The 16,663-nt window shown below is 36.8% G+C and overlaps 1 protein-coding gene across 1 annotated transcript in view; it reads right to left on the bottom strand.

Annotated features, from left to right (window-relative positions):
* The window catches only part of DOCK4 (dedicator of cytokinesis 4), a 410,882-nt gene that overhangs the window by 84,542 nt on the left and 309,677 nt on the right, over positions 1-16,663 (bottom strand). Inside the window, exon 26 of the mRNA XM_072964656.1 lies at positions 5,268-5,366. Coding sequence (XP_072820757.1) covers positions 5,268-5,366 — 99 coding nt within the window. The remainder of the gene's footprint in view (positions 1-5,267; positions 5,367-16,663) is intronic.

Genomic DNA, 16,663 nt, shown 5'->3' with positions numbered 1-16,663 from the left:
CAGCTCTATATGAAAAGTCATAATCAACAAAGAATAAGAGTCTGACTGCTCTCTCTATACACATAAAAATGCCAAGGATATGGACAAAACTTTAGCCCACAGTAGAAGGTGGGTGTATAATACAACATTATTGATGAAAGGAGAAAAAAATCCCTAATCCCTGCTGAGATTTTGCTTTTGTTCATTTCTAAAATAATGCCATGTTCTAGACAAGGAAAGAAACAATGCAGGGGAGCAGCGCTGAGGTCTGCGCTCCTACACACTTCAGCTGACACTGTGACTCACACACAGGTACCTGGGGACCAAGGAGTAGAAACAGCCTAGTGTTAACAATGCCGGAAGCCACTACAACAGTAACCCTGGGGATGCCCAAGTTCTCCAAGCAAGGATGGAATTAAAACATCACTAGTCTTAGTGGATACTTGAGAACTACGTACTTTGAACATTCATTTTGATTTAGAGAACCATGGGGAGATGCTAGGCCAAATCTCTCTTTGAATTGATAAGAAGAAAAAAGGAGTGACCCTAGGAATAAAGAACCACCACAAGAGTAATGTGAAAATCTCAATCAGTTGTCAGTATCAATTAAGATTTAGAATGCATATATCCCATGATCCAACAGCTCTACTTCCAGAAATTCATTCTACAGCAATAAGGGCACAAGTCCACAGAGATACATGTATCAAGATGTACACTGCAGTATCCTTTCTAATGGCAAAACTCAGAAACAACCTGAATGCCCATCAAAAGGGGAATCATTAAATTATGGAGCATAATATAAAGAGATTCAGAGGTATGAATGATGTAGTGGGCTATATAATGTCCATGCTACACTACTGGGTGGAAAAAGTGCAACCAATATGAATAGTATGATCTGATTAAAAAAAGTGCATATGGACACAGCATAGAAAATAATCTATGAGGATATACACCACTGTATGTTAATAGCAGCTACCTTGGGGGATTAGAATGTGTGTGTGAAGGAAAAGAGAGCACTGGCTTTGATTTATTACTTTAAACTATTTGGGTTGAGTGGGATTTTCAGTGTCTAATCTCAATACCAGTTATGATTTTTCATGAACACCATTTATTAAGTTGTACCTTGCCTTACTGATGGTTTGCTTATTTACTCAATTTCTAACCTAAATGTAGATACCAAAAAATCCCAAATAACTCTCCCTCTGCTAATTTGGACTTTATAGACATGCCCACTTCATGACTAGAACTACCTTATTGTTTTTAAAGAGGTGAAGAATAAAATGTTATACAAACTGACAGAAAAGATTTTGGTTTAGGAACGTTTATTAACGTTTAGGGAAAAGCGGAGTTTCGTAGCCTGAGCAAAGAGCTGAGATGTTAATAGAATTCCTAGCCCTCTCTGTTACTTGGGAATAACGATAGTACCAATCTTCACTGCAAGGGGTAGTGAAATGAGATCCTGCAAGAAAAGAGTTTAGCGCTGCAACTGGCTCGTGGCGGTGGGGCTGGGGGTGGGGGTGAGGAGGTACTCCGTAACTGTTACTCATTATCACTGCTGTCATTTATACGTGTCGCACTCATCTATAACATAATGATGTAGACGTCCCTGATAACAGTAAGACAGCAACAGAGACTGCTTTACTAGTCCTCACAGCCCTAACGTCTAGCCCAGGTGCTCAACAAATGTTTGTTGAGTCAAGTAGTTGATACAATAAAACAATAATAGTGCTAACCTCATGGGGTTTTTTTCAGGTTTAAACGAGTTTAAAAAAATTTTTTTTAAATTTTTTATTGATGTGTAGTTGATTTATAATGTTAGTTTCAGGTGTACAGCAAAGTGATTCAGTTATACATAGACACACACATACATATTTTTTCTTTTCAGATTCTTTTCCATTATATGTTATTACAAGAAATTGAATATAGTTTCCTGTGCTAAATGAATTAATATTAACCAACCTCTTAGAACAGTGCCTTACATGCACTAAGTTCTATATAAATGTTTGCTGTTTGGGTATTTACTGCAATATTCAAATCCCAAAGACCTCTAAGATTTTTGGTTTTCTGATCCACTTGGCAGCAAAACCTGACCCAAACTACTAACGGTCTTTATTTATCCCACCTAGAGTGCATATTTTTTTTAGCTTCAGAAATAGTGAGATGCTTGATTATAGAGTTGACTACTGAACAGTACAGGTTCAGTTACACATAGATTTCTTTTTTCAGTTGTGAATACTACAGTGCTATATGATCCACGGTTGAATCCGTAGATGCGAAACTGTGGATACAGAGGAACTGTATATGTACATGGAGGGCTGACTATAGGTTACACATGGATTTTCAACAGCGCGATGTTCAAGGGTCAACTGTAGCTGCCACCCCCAATCCTACTGGCGGTGCTATATAATACTATTTAGTAAACGAGCCATATTAGCTTTCCGAAATCTCAAAAGATCTGATTTCTGAAATACACTGGGTATAAAGACTTTTGGAAAGCGACTAGGGGCCAGTGTTATCAGCTTCAGAAAATCCTGTGATATAGGTTTCAGTAGCATAAACATGAATATTTGGCTTTGAAGAAAATTGAGAACAGGATAAATTTACTTGTTAAATGGTGACATCCGAACTTTTAAAATATAGATTAACACCAGATGATGAATTAGCCTTTGGTAAAATAAATGACCTCCAGCCCATCTTTGCTCCAGTTATCCTCTACCACTGGGGAAGGGGGTCTTCCTCCCAGTCAAGGCTAATTAGGTCGCTCCTGCTGCTTCTTAGGGACCTTGTACTCTGAGTTAGCAACTCTTTCATCTTTAGTGTCACCCTCACCACCAGCTCTGATCATTAATATTTAAGCATGTTTCAGTCTCCTCCATGATAACTATTCCTCTGACATCCCAAGTGCTCCTTCAGTAGACAGCTTATACTCCTCTTCTTGAAACACTGTCTACATCCACTATATCTTTTTCTTTTTTTTTTTTTTCATTCCTCAATCCACGACATCTTGATGTCCACCCTCACCAACACACTGAAATTGCTCATTAAGTTCACCAACAATATTCAGCAATTCAGTAGTGCAACCAGACAGGTCTTTCTCAATACAAATGTGATCATGTCTCTCCTTTCTTAAAACCCTCCATAGTTTCCCAATGTCCTCAAAATAAAGTCTAGACACATCCTCAGAGTCTTATGTCTTACAACTCTCTTCCTCACACTCTATAGTCAGTGTATCAATCCACAGTGTTTCTTGAATGCCTCCCAGGTGCTAAGAAGGTCTAGGATCTGAGGATATAGCAGTGAACCAGCCACGGTTTCAGATACCAAGAAGCTTATAACCTAGGAGCTAGGAGTTGGGGACACACATAAACATGTAAACAAATAGAATCTATTCCAGATTTTAGTAACTGTCATAAAGGTGGAATGGCAGATATGGTATGTCAGTTAGAATACTCAGGTGACATTTTAGTTGAGAAATCTGAATGTCTCAAAGATAGCCAGCAAACTCCTAAATCAGCCCTCAGCTGAGACCTCCCTTGAGGAGTTTTCCTCCTGCCTTGAGTCTGGTTTGGAAGCAATTCCTAGGTGCCCCAAAGCACCGTGTGCTTACTATGTGTACTACCCCCTCTCACCTGCCTGTCTTATTGCCCATTACCTGTCTGATTCCTCCCCCTACAGGAGCTGGCCTTTTTCTTCCTGGTTTGTAAAAAACACTGGTAGCACTTGGTATACCTGAACTGCTCAATCTATATTTCCTGAAGGACAGATCACGGAATTAATATTGTTAAGTAATTTTCCTGGCCTGAAGCCCCAGTTATTCTGAGGAGGGAAATATGCATCCTTGGAAAAGGTATGAGTGACTGAAATGAGGAAAGGTCACAAAAAACACTTTATTCATTACTTTCATTTGCTTTATTATCATTAACGTGAATATTTTGAGCATAAAGCTCAAAACCTAGATCCAATAAATCATGTTTTTTCAGTTTATGCTTTTCTGCTATTTTTTGGATTCCCCGACCCTGTGAAAATATGTAATCTTTTCCCACATGAAATTTTGAAATATGAAGTCACAGACTTCTTAAATATAACGAAATCGTTCCTCAACTATGTTAAATATTCAACTTCTGATAAAAGTAAAGAACTACACAATTATTTTCCTTTTTAACCATACAGATTTCTGTATATGGAGTGGGTAAGTTCTAAGGCCTTTTACCCATTTTTAATTCTAAACTCAAGATTGAATGTAAGCATGAAAAACATGATATTTTCAGGTTTGGGTAAATGTTAATCAACTGTTACATAGATTACGTCTGCCCAAACCTATTCTTTATCTCATATGGCTAAGCTTGTCAAGTGATTCAAGGTAACTGAAAGATTCTTCTGAGATCATGTAACAGTGAAAAGTGAAGATATTATATTAAAAGTGAAGATATTATATTAAAAGTGAAGATATTATATTAAAAAAAATCTGCAAATCTCCCTCTAAGGCACCAGGAGGCTTTTAATCATGCAAACATCACAGTGTGACTATACCCATTGTCCTATAATTCTCCACCCCTCAGCACTTCAGTAACCCTTCCATTTTGATGGTTTACATGTGAAGTTGTCTGGAGAACTGAAGAGATGGAAGAGGAATAAAAGTAAACCAAGACAGATGACAGGTCATTCCTGTAACCGAGGACAATCCACTGCTAAGCTTTTAGTGAATACCATGAAGGAAGCATTAAAGTTCCCTAAATCTCAGCAAAGATTGGATTTTTACAAACCTGGCATCAATATTTTCTATTTAATGTCAGACTGTCAGACTAGCACAGCATGTTGATTAGACCATAGCCAACAGAGACTATCAATACAACTCTGCCTCCCTAGTCAGAACGTTGTAGCCAGGACTTCTCAGTGTGGTTTTAAAGAGGGACGGAATCAGCTAATATAATTATATATTCTCTCTTCTCGTCTATTAGGGCAATATTTCTAAGCCCACTTAACTAGACTTAGTCTGCTTGCTTTTGTTTCAGTGCCGTTATTCCATTTCTAGCTTACAGGACTTTGATGGCAAGTGTTTCAAATCCTATAGCCTTGTCCAAAATAAGTTTAACTGTTTGGCTTGAGTACAGAAATTTTGAAAAGTCAACAGAGATGAGCAAATCTATGGATAAAGCTGAGAAAAAAACAGTTCAGGGTTTGATGGGAAAAGATAAAGCCCTTGTCAGAGAACCATCTGAACAATGATGAATAAGAACAAGAGAAACTAAAAAGATACATTAAATAAAATTTTAAAAAGTGTCACTTACCCTTAGCTCTTCTTTTGTATTGAAACTATCGAGAAGCTGTTGATAATGTCTATCTGTCATTTGCCGTAATAGAGACAGGAGACAAGCAACAAACTCCCCCTAATTAAAAAAAAAAAGCAAGCATATTTTTTTTAGTAAGGACATAAAAGAGCATCATTAACTTACTTTCAACTGCCCTCAAATAGAACACTTAAAAAGACCCGCTATGATTCAAATTTACCCTTCGATGTTGTCTTAATCTAAATTAACCATAATATTAGAGTCAAAATTTCTCCTTGTGATGATTACTAATTACTTGGTATAAATATGTCTTTAAATTTAGAGTGCTTTTTTTTTCCACTTGGGTGGAAGCTTTTCACTAGGGAAGTAACTCCACACACTTAAAGGAAAAGGTAATGAGGCCGCCATTCACTTATTAACTTTTACTATGCCTTCATTTATTCTATCATCGAGCCTCCTACCAACACTACAAGGTAGGGGGTATAACACTAATTTAAAGAAGATAAAATGGAGGTTTGGTGGGTTAAAAGACTTGCCCAAAATACACAGCTAGAAACTGGCAGAGCAGGGGTTATCCCTAGGTCTTTCTCTACTCCAAAGCTCTTCCTTGTAAGCTCATGCTCATTTTTTTAGGGGTTGGGGTGAAGGGAGGTAATTAGGTTTATTTGTTTATTTATTTTAACAGAGGTACTGGGGATTGAACTCAGGACCTCATGCATGCTAAGCACTCTCTACCACTGAGCTATACCTTCCCCTCCTGCTCCATTTTTTAATTTACATGACCTTCTCCAACCCATCAGAGTGCTTATCGGCTGACTTGCTGGGTGTAGAGAAAGCCATACGTGGTATAATGGTGTCAGTCTCCTTTTGAGAACAGTTTAAGTTAACCTTGATACTTCTGTGCTTGGGTGCTATGTGACTGACTCCTACAGAGTCAAAATCTTATAGATTAATAATGAAGAAGAAAAATATATCCAATACCCACAGATGTGAAGACCTTTGGAACTGTTATCACTTGCATTTCCCAACGGACTTCTAACTTAAAATATGTGTTTTCAATGCAAAATTTTTTGCTCAGCAAAGACTTTATCTACTTTTAGATTACCTTTAAACAATTTTAATTACATGTAAAACACTACAGTCACAACAGGAGAAGCAATCAGTGGTAACTGAGTGCAAATTTATAGAAATGCAGTTTAATTAGGAATTGGTTTCTCGAAAGAGACTATAGGCTCCATGTAAAATTAGAGACCAAAAGCCCCGAGAAGTGGGATTTCCCAAGAGAGGCAGCTGAGTCAGGGCAAACATATACCCACCAGCTGCCCAGAAAGTCCTGAGTATGCTGCTCTATGGCCATGTCAGGGTAAACAGAGATGCAAGCTGGCTTCTGGCATGTAGATAGTCATTTGCCACATACAAGTATGATAAATAATTATCCCTACACAATTTTTGGAGCAAATATTTAACAAACTAATCAATGTAGGTTGTAGAAATATCCTTTAAGCTCAATATATTACTTTGTTAATGAACAAATGGACCCTTGATACTTAACACAAGGAAGAGGATATTTCAGGGCACAATTACAAATATTTTAGTGCATGTGTATGAGAAAACAACCCAAGGCTAGGAAAAACCTATCCAAAAGGACTGAAAGAAACTGGTACTCACACAGACTGTGAATAGTACCTTTTATCACCAGCCAGACTGAAAAATCCTCACTATTAGTTGGGCATCGGAGTTGAGGGGGGTGGTGTGCTATATAGCTCAGTGGTAGGGTGCATGCTTAGCATGCATGAGGTCCTGGGTTCAATCCCCAGTACCACCATTTAAAAAAAAATAGGGCACCAGTTACAGTACTAAAAAGGATCTTTCCTCAGTTGTGGGAAAAAATTACTCTTGGAATAAATGCTTTTCTGATCCTACCTGAGAAAGTTCAGAAGTAAGACCTGAAACAATCAAACAGTTCCTGAGAAATTTAAGCTCACTCCACAGCAAAGGTCAAAGATATTTTTAGGAATAACAACAACAAAATCCAGGTCCCAACAAGGTAAGATTCACGATGTCTGGCATTTAATAAAAAATTACCAGGCTTACAAAGGAGGAGGAAAAAAAATTATACAAATGAGGAGAAAAAAATTATCAATCAATCGAAACAGATGAGAAATGACACAGATAATAGAATTAGCAGTCAAGGACATTAAAATAGCTATTATCACTGTAGCCTATATATTCAGGAAGCTTGAAGAAAGACTGAACATGTTAATTAGAGACCTGAAAGGTAATGAAACGACCCAAATTGAACTTCTAGAGATGAAGACTATCATGTATGAGATGAAAATTCATTGGGCAGATTAGACTGTGGACAAAGAATGTCACCTGCCATTTCAGTAAACAAAGGATGTTACAGCCGTAAAGCCATCAGCCACTACAGCCACCCCTGACAGTGTACAACAAGAATTCAGGATGGAGAAAAATAGGATCTCAGCTCTAGATAGTTAAGATGGATATCAAAGGAATAATTTCAATGAGCCCAGAGTCTTGCATTTTCCCATACACAGAAATGCACTAAAATCATTCACTTGAGATGTCTGGTTTTGGTGATCAGCATTAATCTTTTGATGTTGGACTGTTTTTTTTTTTTTTTTCCCAGTGAAACTCCTAAATATCCTGGCTCCTCCCTTACCTCTTTGGAACAATCCCTCAGAGCTGTCTGAGAGGCTGCCATCCTGGCTACAGTCCTCAGTAAGTTTGCTAAATAAAACAAAATGCTCAACTTCTAGGTTGTGCTTTTTTTTTTTTTTCCAGTCAACAGATAATACAGAAGAATACAGTATAATAGATATTCTCTAAAATAAAACACAAAGAAAAAGAACTAAAAGAAAAGGAAAAAAGAAGAAAGTACAGTGAACTGGAGAACAACTTTAAGTAGCAAAATATATTGCAATTGCAGACCTCAAACAAGAGGGGTCAGAAAAAGTAATTGAAGAAATAAGGGGAAATATGTCAGATTCTTTGAAAACCATACACCTATGTATCACAGAATTTCAACAAACCCTAAGCAAAATAAGCATGAAAAAATTATGCTAAGGTACAACATAATAAAATTGCTGATAGCCACTGATAAAGAGAAAATCTTAATACCAGCTAGAGAAAAAAAAAAAGACACATTATATGCAGGGGAACAAAGATAAGGATGAGAGATTTCTCCCTGGAAACAATCTAAGCTGGAAAACAGTGGAGGAACATCTTTAGAGGAGTGAAAGAAAACAGCTAACAACCAAGAATATGTTACCCAATCAAATTATCTTTCAAAAACAAAGCCAAAATAAGGCCTTTTCAGACATCTCAAAGCTTAAACAGTTCCCTACTTCTTCTGAATATTATATTGAAGGTTCTAGTAAGTGCAATAAAGCAAGGACAAGAATTAAAGGACTATAGATTGGAAAGGAATAAAAAAAGTTATCTTTACTCACTGACAACGTATTTGTGTACACAGAAAAAGCTACAGAGTCTACAGTGAGCTCATCAATGTTTAATCATGTAAGTTCAATGCACAAAAATCAACTTTCTGCATAATGAAAATCAACAATTAGAAACTGAAATATAAAATAATAAAATTTATAAATTATAAATTAAAATATGGAATACACAGTGATATATATGACAAAATATAAGTAAGATCTGCTGAAAACTACAAAACCTTGATGAGAACATTAAAGATGACTTAAATAAACAGACATACTATGTTCTCATAGAACATAGATTCTATGAGAGATTCAATATTGCTAAGAAGTTAATTCTCCCCAAACTGACATATAAATTCAATGCAATCCCACTCCATATCATAGCAGGCATTTTGGGGGGTAGAAAGTGACAAGCTGATTTTAAAATTCATATGGAAATGGAAAGGACCTTGAATAGCAAAAACAGCTTCGAAAAAGAAGTACTAAGTTAAGGTCTTATACTACCTGACTTCGAGACTTACTATAAAGCTATGCTAATCAGGATACTGTGTTTACTGGTGTCAAAACAGAAAATAGATAAATAGAACAGAATAGCCCAAACCAGGAATGATCCAAAGGTCTACCAACAGGTGAATGAATAAACAAATTATAGCATATCCATATATTAAAGAAAGACATCAGAATGCCCCCCCCACACCCCACCAAAAAACCCAACAACAATAACCCTGTGCTGTCTAGTTTCATTCATATAAAATTCTAGAAAATGCAAACTTATCTATAGTAATAGAAAGCAGCTCAGTGATGGCCTGGGGATGAGGCAGCACAGAAGGCCATGAGGGGCTTGACTTTACAGTGAGATCTGTTAAAGTTAATAACATATTTATCCCAGGTTCCACAGTTAGAAAATGGTGAAGCTGATGCATAAACCCAGGCATCTCTGGCTCTTCTTCCTACTCCTCAGAATGACTTATTTTATAGAGGGAATATACCTGAGCTTGGCGATTACATTTCAAACACAAATAGGTCTATAGGAATCTGTCTGTTGACGACCAACACGTCTATATGTTTAGCCTCTCTCATGTCTCGACATAAAAGTGCAAATCAAGTTAGAAATAAATTCAACTTTTCATCTCTTATTTTTTCTACATCCTATCTACACTATCTTCAATCTAGCTACTAGATTAACATTCCTAGAATATTCATTTCAACATACATCCTGTGAATAGTGAAATATCTTAAGTGATGTATTATTTTTAATAGTTTTAATAAAAATAAAAAATTGCTCAAAAATGAATAGACTTCCATTAAGTCTTCATAGTCCCTGTACCTGGGAGAATACCTCTTTGAATCCAGATGAACTATTTATATCTGTCACATCTGGTTTAGGCCCATTGCAAACAACTTGCCATCCTGATGTCTCATCTTGGCACATTTATGTCATGTTGTCAATTCCAATATCTACTCTACAATGTCACTTTATTTATTCATTTAATCATTTAGGAACTCCAAACACATTTAACCCTGTCAAGAGGCCTGGATGTCCAATATTTTATTGACATATTTTTCATCCATAAAGTAATTTTATTTTTTTTAAGAGATTTTAAGTGTCTACATGAAAATCCTGGACACACTATTTGTTCAAAAGAATAAATAAAAAACTGTTGTTGAATTTAAAACATTGATAAGCCAGCACATATTTTGTTATAAGTGTCTAGCATAATGACCAATATATAACAGACACCCAACAAATATTGACTGATTTGAATTAACATAGTAATAAAATAATATAAATGATTGAAAAAGACATTGTTGGCCAAGATTTACTGCATTTTAGTGTGGGAATTTTTTTCTGTACAAATTGCCTTTAGAAAGTACTCTATGTGGTAGTGGCTTGTTTCCATTTTACGACTAGATTGAATATAATGTCTACAGTAGTCCTCAGGAAACCTTCTATTATATACATATGCACAATTTCCCCCAGAAATTTCTTACGGAATTCTCCTGCCCTTTTTTCTCTCCCTGAACCATAAGCCCATAGTGCACACAAAATTTAGATAAATGCAGAGTATGTCGTAGACATGGCTCATGCTGAATTGAGTCACCTGCGCTATAAACGGTGCTGAACAGAATTATGTGCAAAAAAAGAAGCATTTATTAATTGTAAGGAACTCTGGAGTCCAATTAGTTGCAGTGTGAATGAACGACCATACATGCCTCTTTATAAAATCTGCTTCCCCGTACAATTAGATTTTTGAAAGGAATCAATTACAGTGGTGCTATGTTTTTCCAGCCAGAGAGAGCATTTTAAAGTCTAAAGAACAGTTAGTAGAAGAACCAAAAGCACAATCCTTTCAGATATTACAAGGTTACTGTTATTTGAAATTATGACACAGCGGAAACAGGTCATCCTGTTGGTGTTACTGGGAGGCAGGGTGACAGCCGTGGTCCTTAGAGAGCTGAAACACTTCACCACACACTGTGGGAAAGGCTTTACCCACAGCTTTCGCTTATTGGAAGCACTTTTTCTATAAAGACTGACAAGTGCTCAGGGTAGGAGCACTGAGCCACACAAAGCCTCCCTGTTCAGAGGGCAAGCCTGTTCTGACAGACAATGATGAAGAAATTAGGTCTTCAGTGCCCAGAGAGCTGACCCTGTCAATAAGCAGAGCATATTTCTCACCAAAAAATCAGTTGTAACAACAACAGTGCAAGTATTGCTTCTGTGATAATAATAATGTTATGGATCATGGTTGCTACCACAATTCCTAATGGCTAAAACGTACTGATACTGTTTAAATACTTTACAGATTTGATGAAATCCTCACGCTGACTTTGAGTAAGTACAATTATTTCCTTTATTTTAAAGACAAAGAAACAGAAGCTTAGAGATACAGGTTATTTGTTCAAGATCAGGCATAGTTAAATGGCAGGGAACTTTCAAACCAGGTCTGCCTGAGGATTCTCAAAAAATACATGAAAGCATAAAATCTAAGGTGTCAAATGATTTACATGAGTGTTTACTTGCAAACTTCATCCCACATACCTTGAGAGAGTTTGGTTTTTCACACAGTAAGGGGCACAACATAGCCTGGGGAAAGGTTCTTTTATGTGATTTTCCTAAAATTTAGCACACTAGATCATCACCCCACCTGCCCTAACTCCAGTCCATCCACAAACTTGACCCACTGCCTTCTCAATTCTCTTAATTTGCACTGATTACTACACTGTGAAGGACTGTGGGCCATGCATGTCCCAGAGAAATCTGGCAGCCGATGGATACAAAGCGGTTTGATTTACGTTTCTTTCACTGACTTCACAGCAGCATGTAAACCAGTGAAGTTAGAACACTCCCTCACACCATACAAAAATAAACTCAAAATGGCTTAAAGACAAATATAAGACAGGATACGATAAATCTACTAGAAGAAAACATAGGCGGAACATTCTCTGACATAATCTTAGCAATGTTCTCCTAGGGTAGTCTACCCAGGCAATAGAAATAAAAGCAAAAATTAACAAATGGGACTTAATTAAAGTTATAAGCTTTTGCACAGCAAAGGAAACCACAAGTAAAACAAAATGACAACCTACAGAAAAGGAGAAAATACTTGCAAATGATGAGACTGACAAAGGTTTAATTTCCAGAATATATAAACAGCTCATACAACTTTATAACAACAACAACAGCAAAAACAAAAACAACCCAATCCAAAAATAGGCAAAAGACCTAAACAAGCAATTCTCCAATGAAGACATACAAATGGTCAATAGGCACATGACACAATGCTCCATATCACTAATTATGAGAGAAATGAAAATCTAAACTACAATGAGGTATCACCTTACACTAGTCAGAATGGCCATCATTCAAAAGTCCATGAACAATAAATGCTGGAGAGGGTAAGGAGAAAAGGGAACCCTCCTGCACTGTTGGTGGGAATGTAGTCTGGTGCACCCATTATAGAAAACAGTATGGAGATTCCTCAAAACACTAAAAATAGACTTAACATATGATTGAGCAATCCCACAGCTGGGCATATATCCAGAGGGAACCTTAATTCAAAAAGACACATGCACCCTAATGTTCATAGCAGCACTATATACAATAGCCAAGACATGGAAGCAACCTAAATGTCTATCAACAGATGACTGAATAAAGAAATTGTAGTATATTTATATAGTGGAATACTACTCAGCCATAAAAAGAATAAAATAATGCCATTTGCAGCAACATAGATGGATCTAGAGATCATCATTCTAAGTGAAGTAAGCCAGAAAGAGAAAGAAAAATACCATATGGTATCACTCATATGTGGAATCAAAAAAGAAAAAAAGAGGACACTAATGAACCATCTACAAAACAGAAACAGACTTGCAGACATAGTAAACAATCTTATGGTTACCAGGGAAAAAGGGGTGGGAAGGGATAAGTTTGGGGTTTTGAGATTTGCAAATGTTAGCTACTATATATAAAAATAGATTAAAAAAACAAATTTCTTTTGTATAGCATAGGGAGCTATATTCAATATCTTATAATAACCTATAATGGAAAAGAATATGAAAACAAATATATGTATGTATATGCATGACTGGGACAACGTGCTGTACACCAGAAATTGACACATTGTAACTGACTATAATTCAATTAAAAAAAAAAAAGTAGTTTGTGTTTTAGCTTTTGACCTCAGGCAGTCTTTGACCACATGGAGAATCTGCTATGATTTTGTTTGCTAGGTCATTATAAGTTTAGAACTGTGTTTGAGTTACATTGCCAGGAAGCAGTTAAAATGTTACCATCAAAACCAAAATGAAGGAGACTTTCTTCTGCTTTTGAGAAGATGTAGTAGATACACTTTTCCCTATTTCTCCTGCCAAGTACCACTAAAACCCTTTCATTTTATATACAAAACAAACAAGATGACTTTGTAAGGTGGAAAGAAGAAAGCAGACGGCCTAGGGACCTTGAATCCCAGGAAGAACACGCTGTTGAGTTCTCTGGGTTTTCTTTTTGCCTCATACATCCCACCCCGGAACCGAAGGAGCTGGCCATCTTGAAACACCAAAAATGGCAACTAAAATATTTCCCAAGAGCCTGCTCCCTTGGGCCAAAGGACCAGGAAAGGGGTGGTTTAACAAGACAAAACTTTTAGCAATCACTGCTCTACTCCAGCAGAACACCGCAAAAAATTTTGGCCTTTCCCACACCTGCAGAAGCCAAATGGGGAGCCCAGACTTCCAGGCTCACAAGGCTGTGATGTGGCAGCCCAGTATCTCTCTCCAGAGTGGTGTCAGAGAAAGCCAAATAGTGAGCAGGTACCTTCATGACCACTGGCCACTGTCAGTGAAGACAATGCCTGGACTTCTACCTCCCGCCGTCTGTAATGAGCTGGCATTCTACCCATCCCCCTGGCAAGTGGTAGCACATAAAGCTAGCTCAAACAGAAGATTTAAGTAAGATCCAGAGTCTTATAATACAAAAATGTCCAGATTTCAATTGAAAATCACTCATCATACCAAAAACCAAGAGATCTCAAATTGAAAAAAAAAAGACAACGGATGTCAACACTGAGATGACAGAGATGTTAAAATTATCTGACACAGCTAATACAAAAATTAACTCAGAAAGATTCATGGACTTAAGTGTAATATATAAACTGTAATACTTCAAGGGAAAAAAAAAAACTAGGAGAGAACCTTCAGGATATAAGGCAAGACAAAAAGTTCTGAAACTTGACATCAAAAGCATGATCCATAAAAGGGAAAACTGGTGAACTGGACTCCATCAAAATTAAAAACTTTCGCTCTATGAAAGGAGGCTCTGTAAAAAGGATGAAAAAACAAGCTACAGACTGGGAGAAAATACTTGTAAACCACATATTTGATAAAGGACAAATGTCTAGAATCTATATCGAACTCTCAAAACTCAAGAGTTAAAAAGCAACCCAATTAGAAAATGGGAAAAAGACATATTCTACTGAAGGGGATACACAGATGGCAAGTAAGTATGTGAAAACACATTCAGCATCACTAGCAATTAGGGAAATGCAAATCAAAACCACAATAAGATACCACGACCTACCTATCAAAACATCCTCATCCCCTCCCCACCGCCAAAACTGACACCACCAAATGCTGACGAGGGTGTGTTGAGAAACGGGATCATTCATCATACACTGTGTGTATAAGAATGTAAACCGATACAGCCACTATGGAAAATGACTAGGCTGTTTCTTACAAAACTAAATATACAACTACCATAAATCCAGCAACCATACTCTTGGAATTTGTCTTAAGAGAATTAAAGACTTATGCTTAGATAAAAATATGCACACAAATGTTTATAGTAGCCTTGTTAGTAATAGCCAAAATCCGGAAACAGTTGAGGCAGCCTTCAATGGGGATGGTTAAACACACTGTGGTACATTCACACCATGAAAACTACTGAGCAAGAAAAAGGAACAAATTACATATACACACAATGACCTGGGTGAATCTCCAGAGGATTATGCTGAATTAAAAAAAAAAAAAAAGTCAACCCCAAAACACAAAAGGTTATGTACTGTGTGATTCCACTTGCAAAACATTCTTGAAACAACACAATTACAGAAATGGAGAACAGATTTTGTGGCTGCCAGGGTAAGGAGGAAGTAGAGATGGGAGGGAAGTAAGTTTGGTTATGAAAGGGCACAATGGGGGATTTTGGGGGTGATGAAAACATTCTGTATCTTGACTGTATTAATGTCAGTATCCTAGTTGTGATACTGTACTGTATAGTTCTGTAAGATGTTACCATGGGTAGCACTGTGTAAAAGGCACATGGGATATCAGTATTCTTTTTCACAACTCCAAGTGACTCTACAATTAGCCCAAAATAAAAAGTTCGGAAAAACATGAGAAGACAGAACAAAAAAATTCAAAACCAAACCCCCAAACTTTCAAACCCATAATGAGCTCAAGTGGTATTAAGAAAAAAACAACATTTTGAGCATTTACTATGGACCTAGTAGTTACTAAATATACAAAGCCAAGCCAATGAGGTAGGTAGCATTTTACACATGAAATTCCATCAGACCATGAGAAATTAATTGGGTGTTCTTCTTTTCTTTAAATGACACAGTACAGCTCTTACACATATTAGGAAGTTTTTTCATACTATCTTTAACCTTAGTTTGTTAAAAAGAAAGAGTTTAATTTTATTTCCACATCCAGAGTTTGGCAGGAGGAATCAGGTAAATCTCAGCTCCGAAAGCAGAGAAAATAAAATTCAATAGAAGATGGCCATCCTTAAAAAGAAGAACAAAAAGCCCCAAAAAGCAGCAGAAGGAAGGAAATAATAAAGATCAGAGAGGAATTAAATACAATAGAGATTAACAAGACCATAGAAAAAATCAACCAAACCAAAAGCTGGTTTTTTGAAAAAGTAAATAAAATCGACAAACCTCTGGCCAAACTCACAAAGAAGAAAAAAGAGAGAGCACAAATTAGCAAAATAAGAAAGGAAAATGGAGAAATTACAACAAACAAAATAGAAATACAGAATATCACACGAGAATATTATGAAAAACTATATGGAACCAAACTGGACAACCTAGAGGAGATGGACAAGTTTCTGGAAACATACTGTCCACCAAAACTGAATCAAGAAGAAACTGAACACTTGAACAATCCGATCACTAGAAAGGAAATAGAAATAGCAATTAAAAACCTCCCTACAAATAAAAGTCCAGGACCGGACGGCTTCACCGGGGAATTCTACCAAACATACAAAGAAGAACACATACCAGTCCTTCTCAAACTCTTCCAGACGATTGAAAAGGAGGGAATACTCCCAAACTCATTCTATGAAGCCACCATCACCCTGATACCAAAACCAGGCAAAGACACTACAAAAAAAGAGAATTATAGGCCAATAACACTGATGAACATAGACGC

The sequence above is a fragment of the Vicugna pacos genome, chromosome 7, assembly GCF_048564905.1.
Source record: "Vicugna pacos chromosome 7, VicPac4, whole genome shotgun sequence".
NCBI classification, from domain to species: Eukaryota; Metazoa; Chordata; class Mammalia; order Artiodactyla; family Camelidae; genus Vicugna; species Vicugna pacos.
This window is presented reverse-complemented; position numbering and strand designations above follow the sequence as displayed.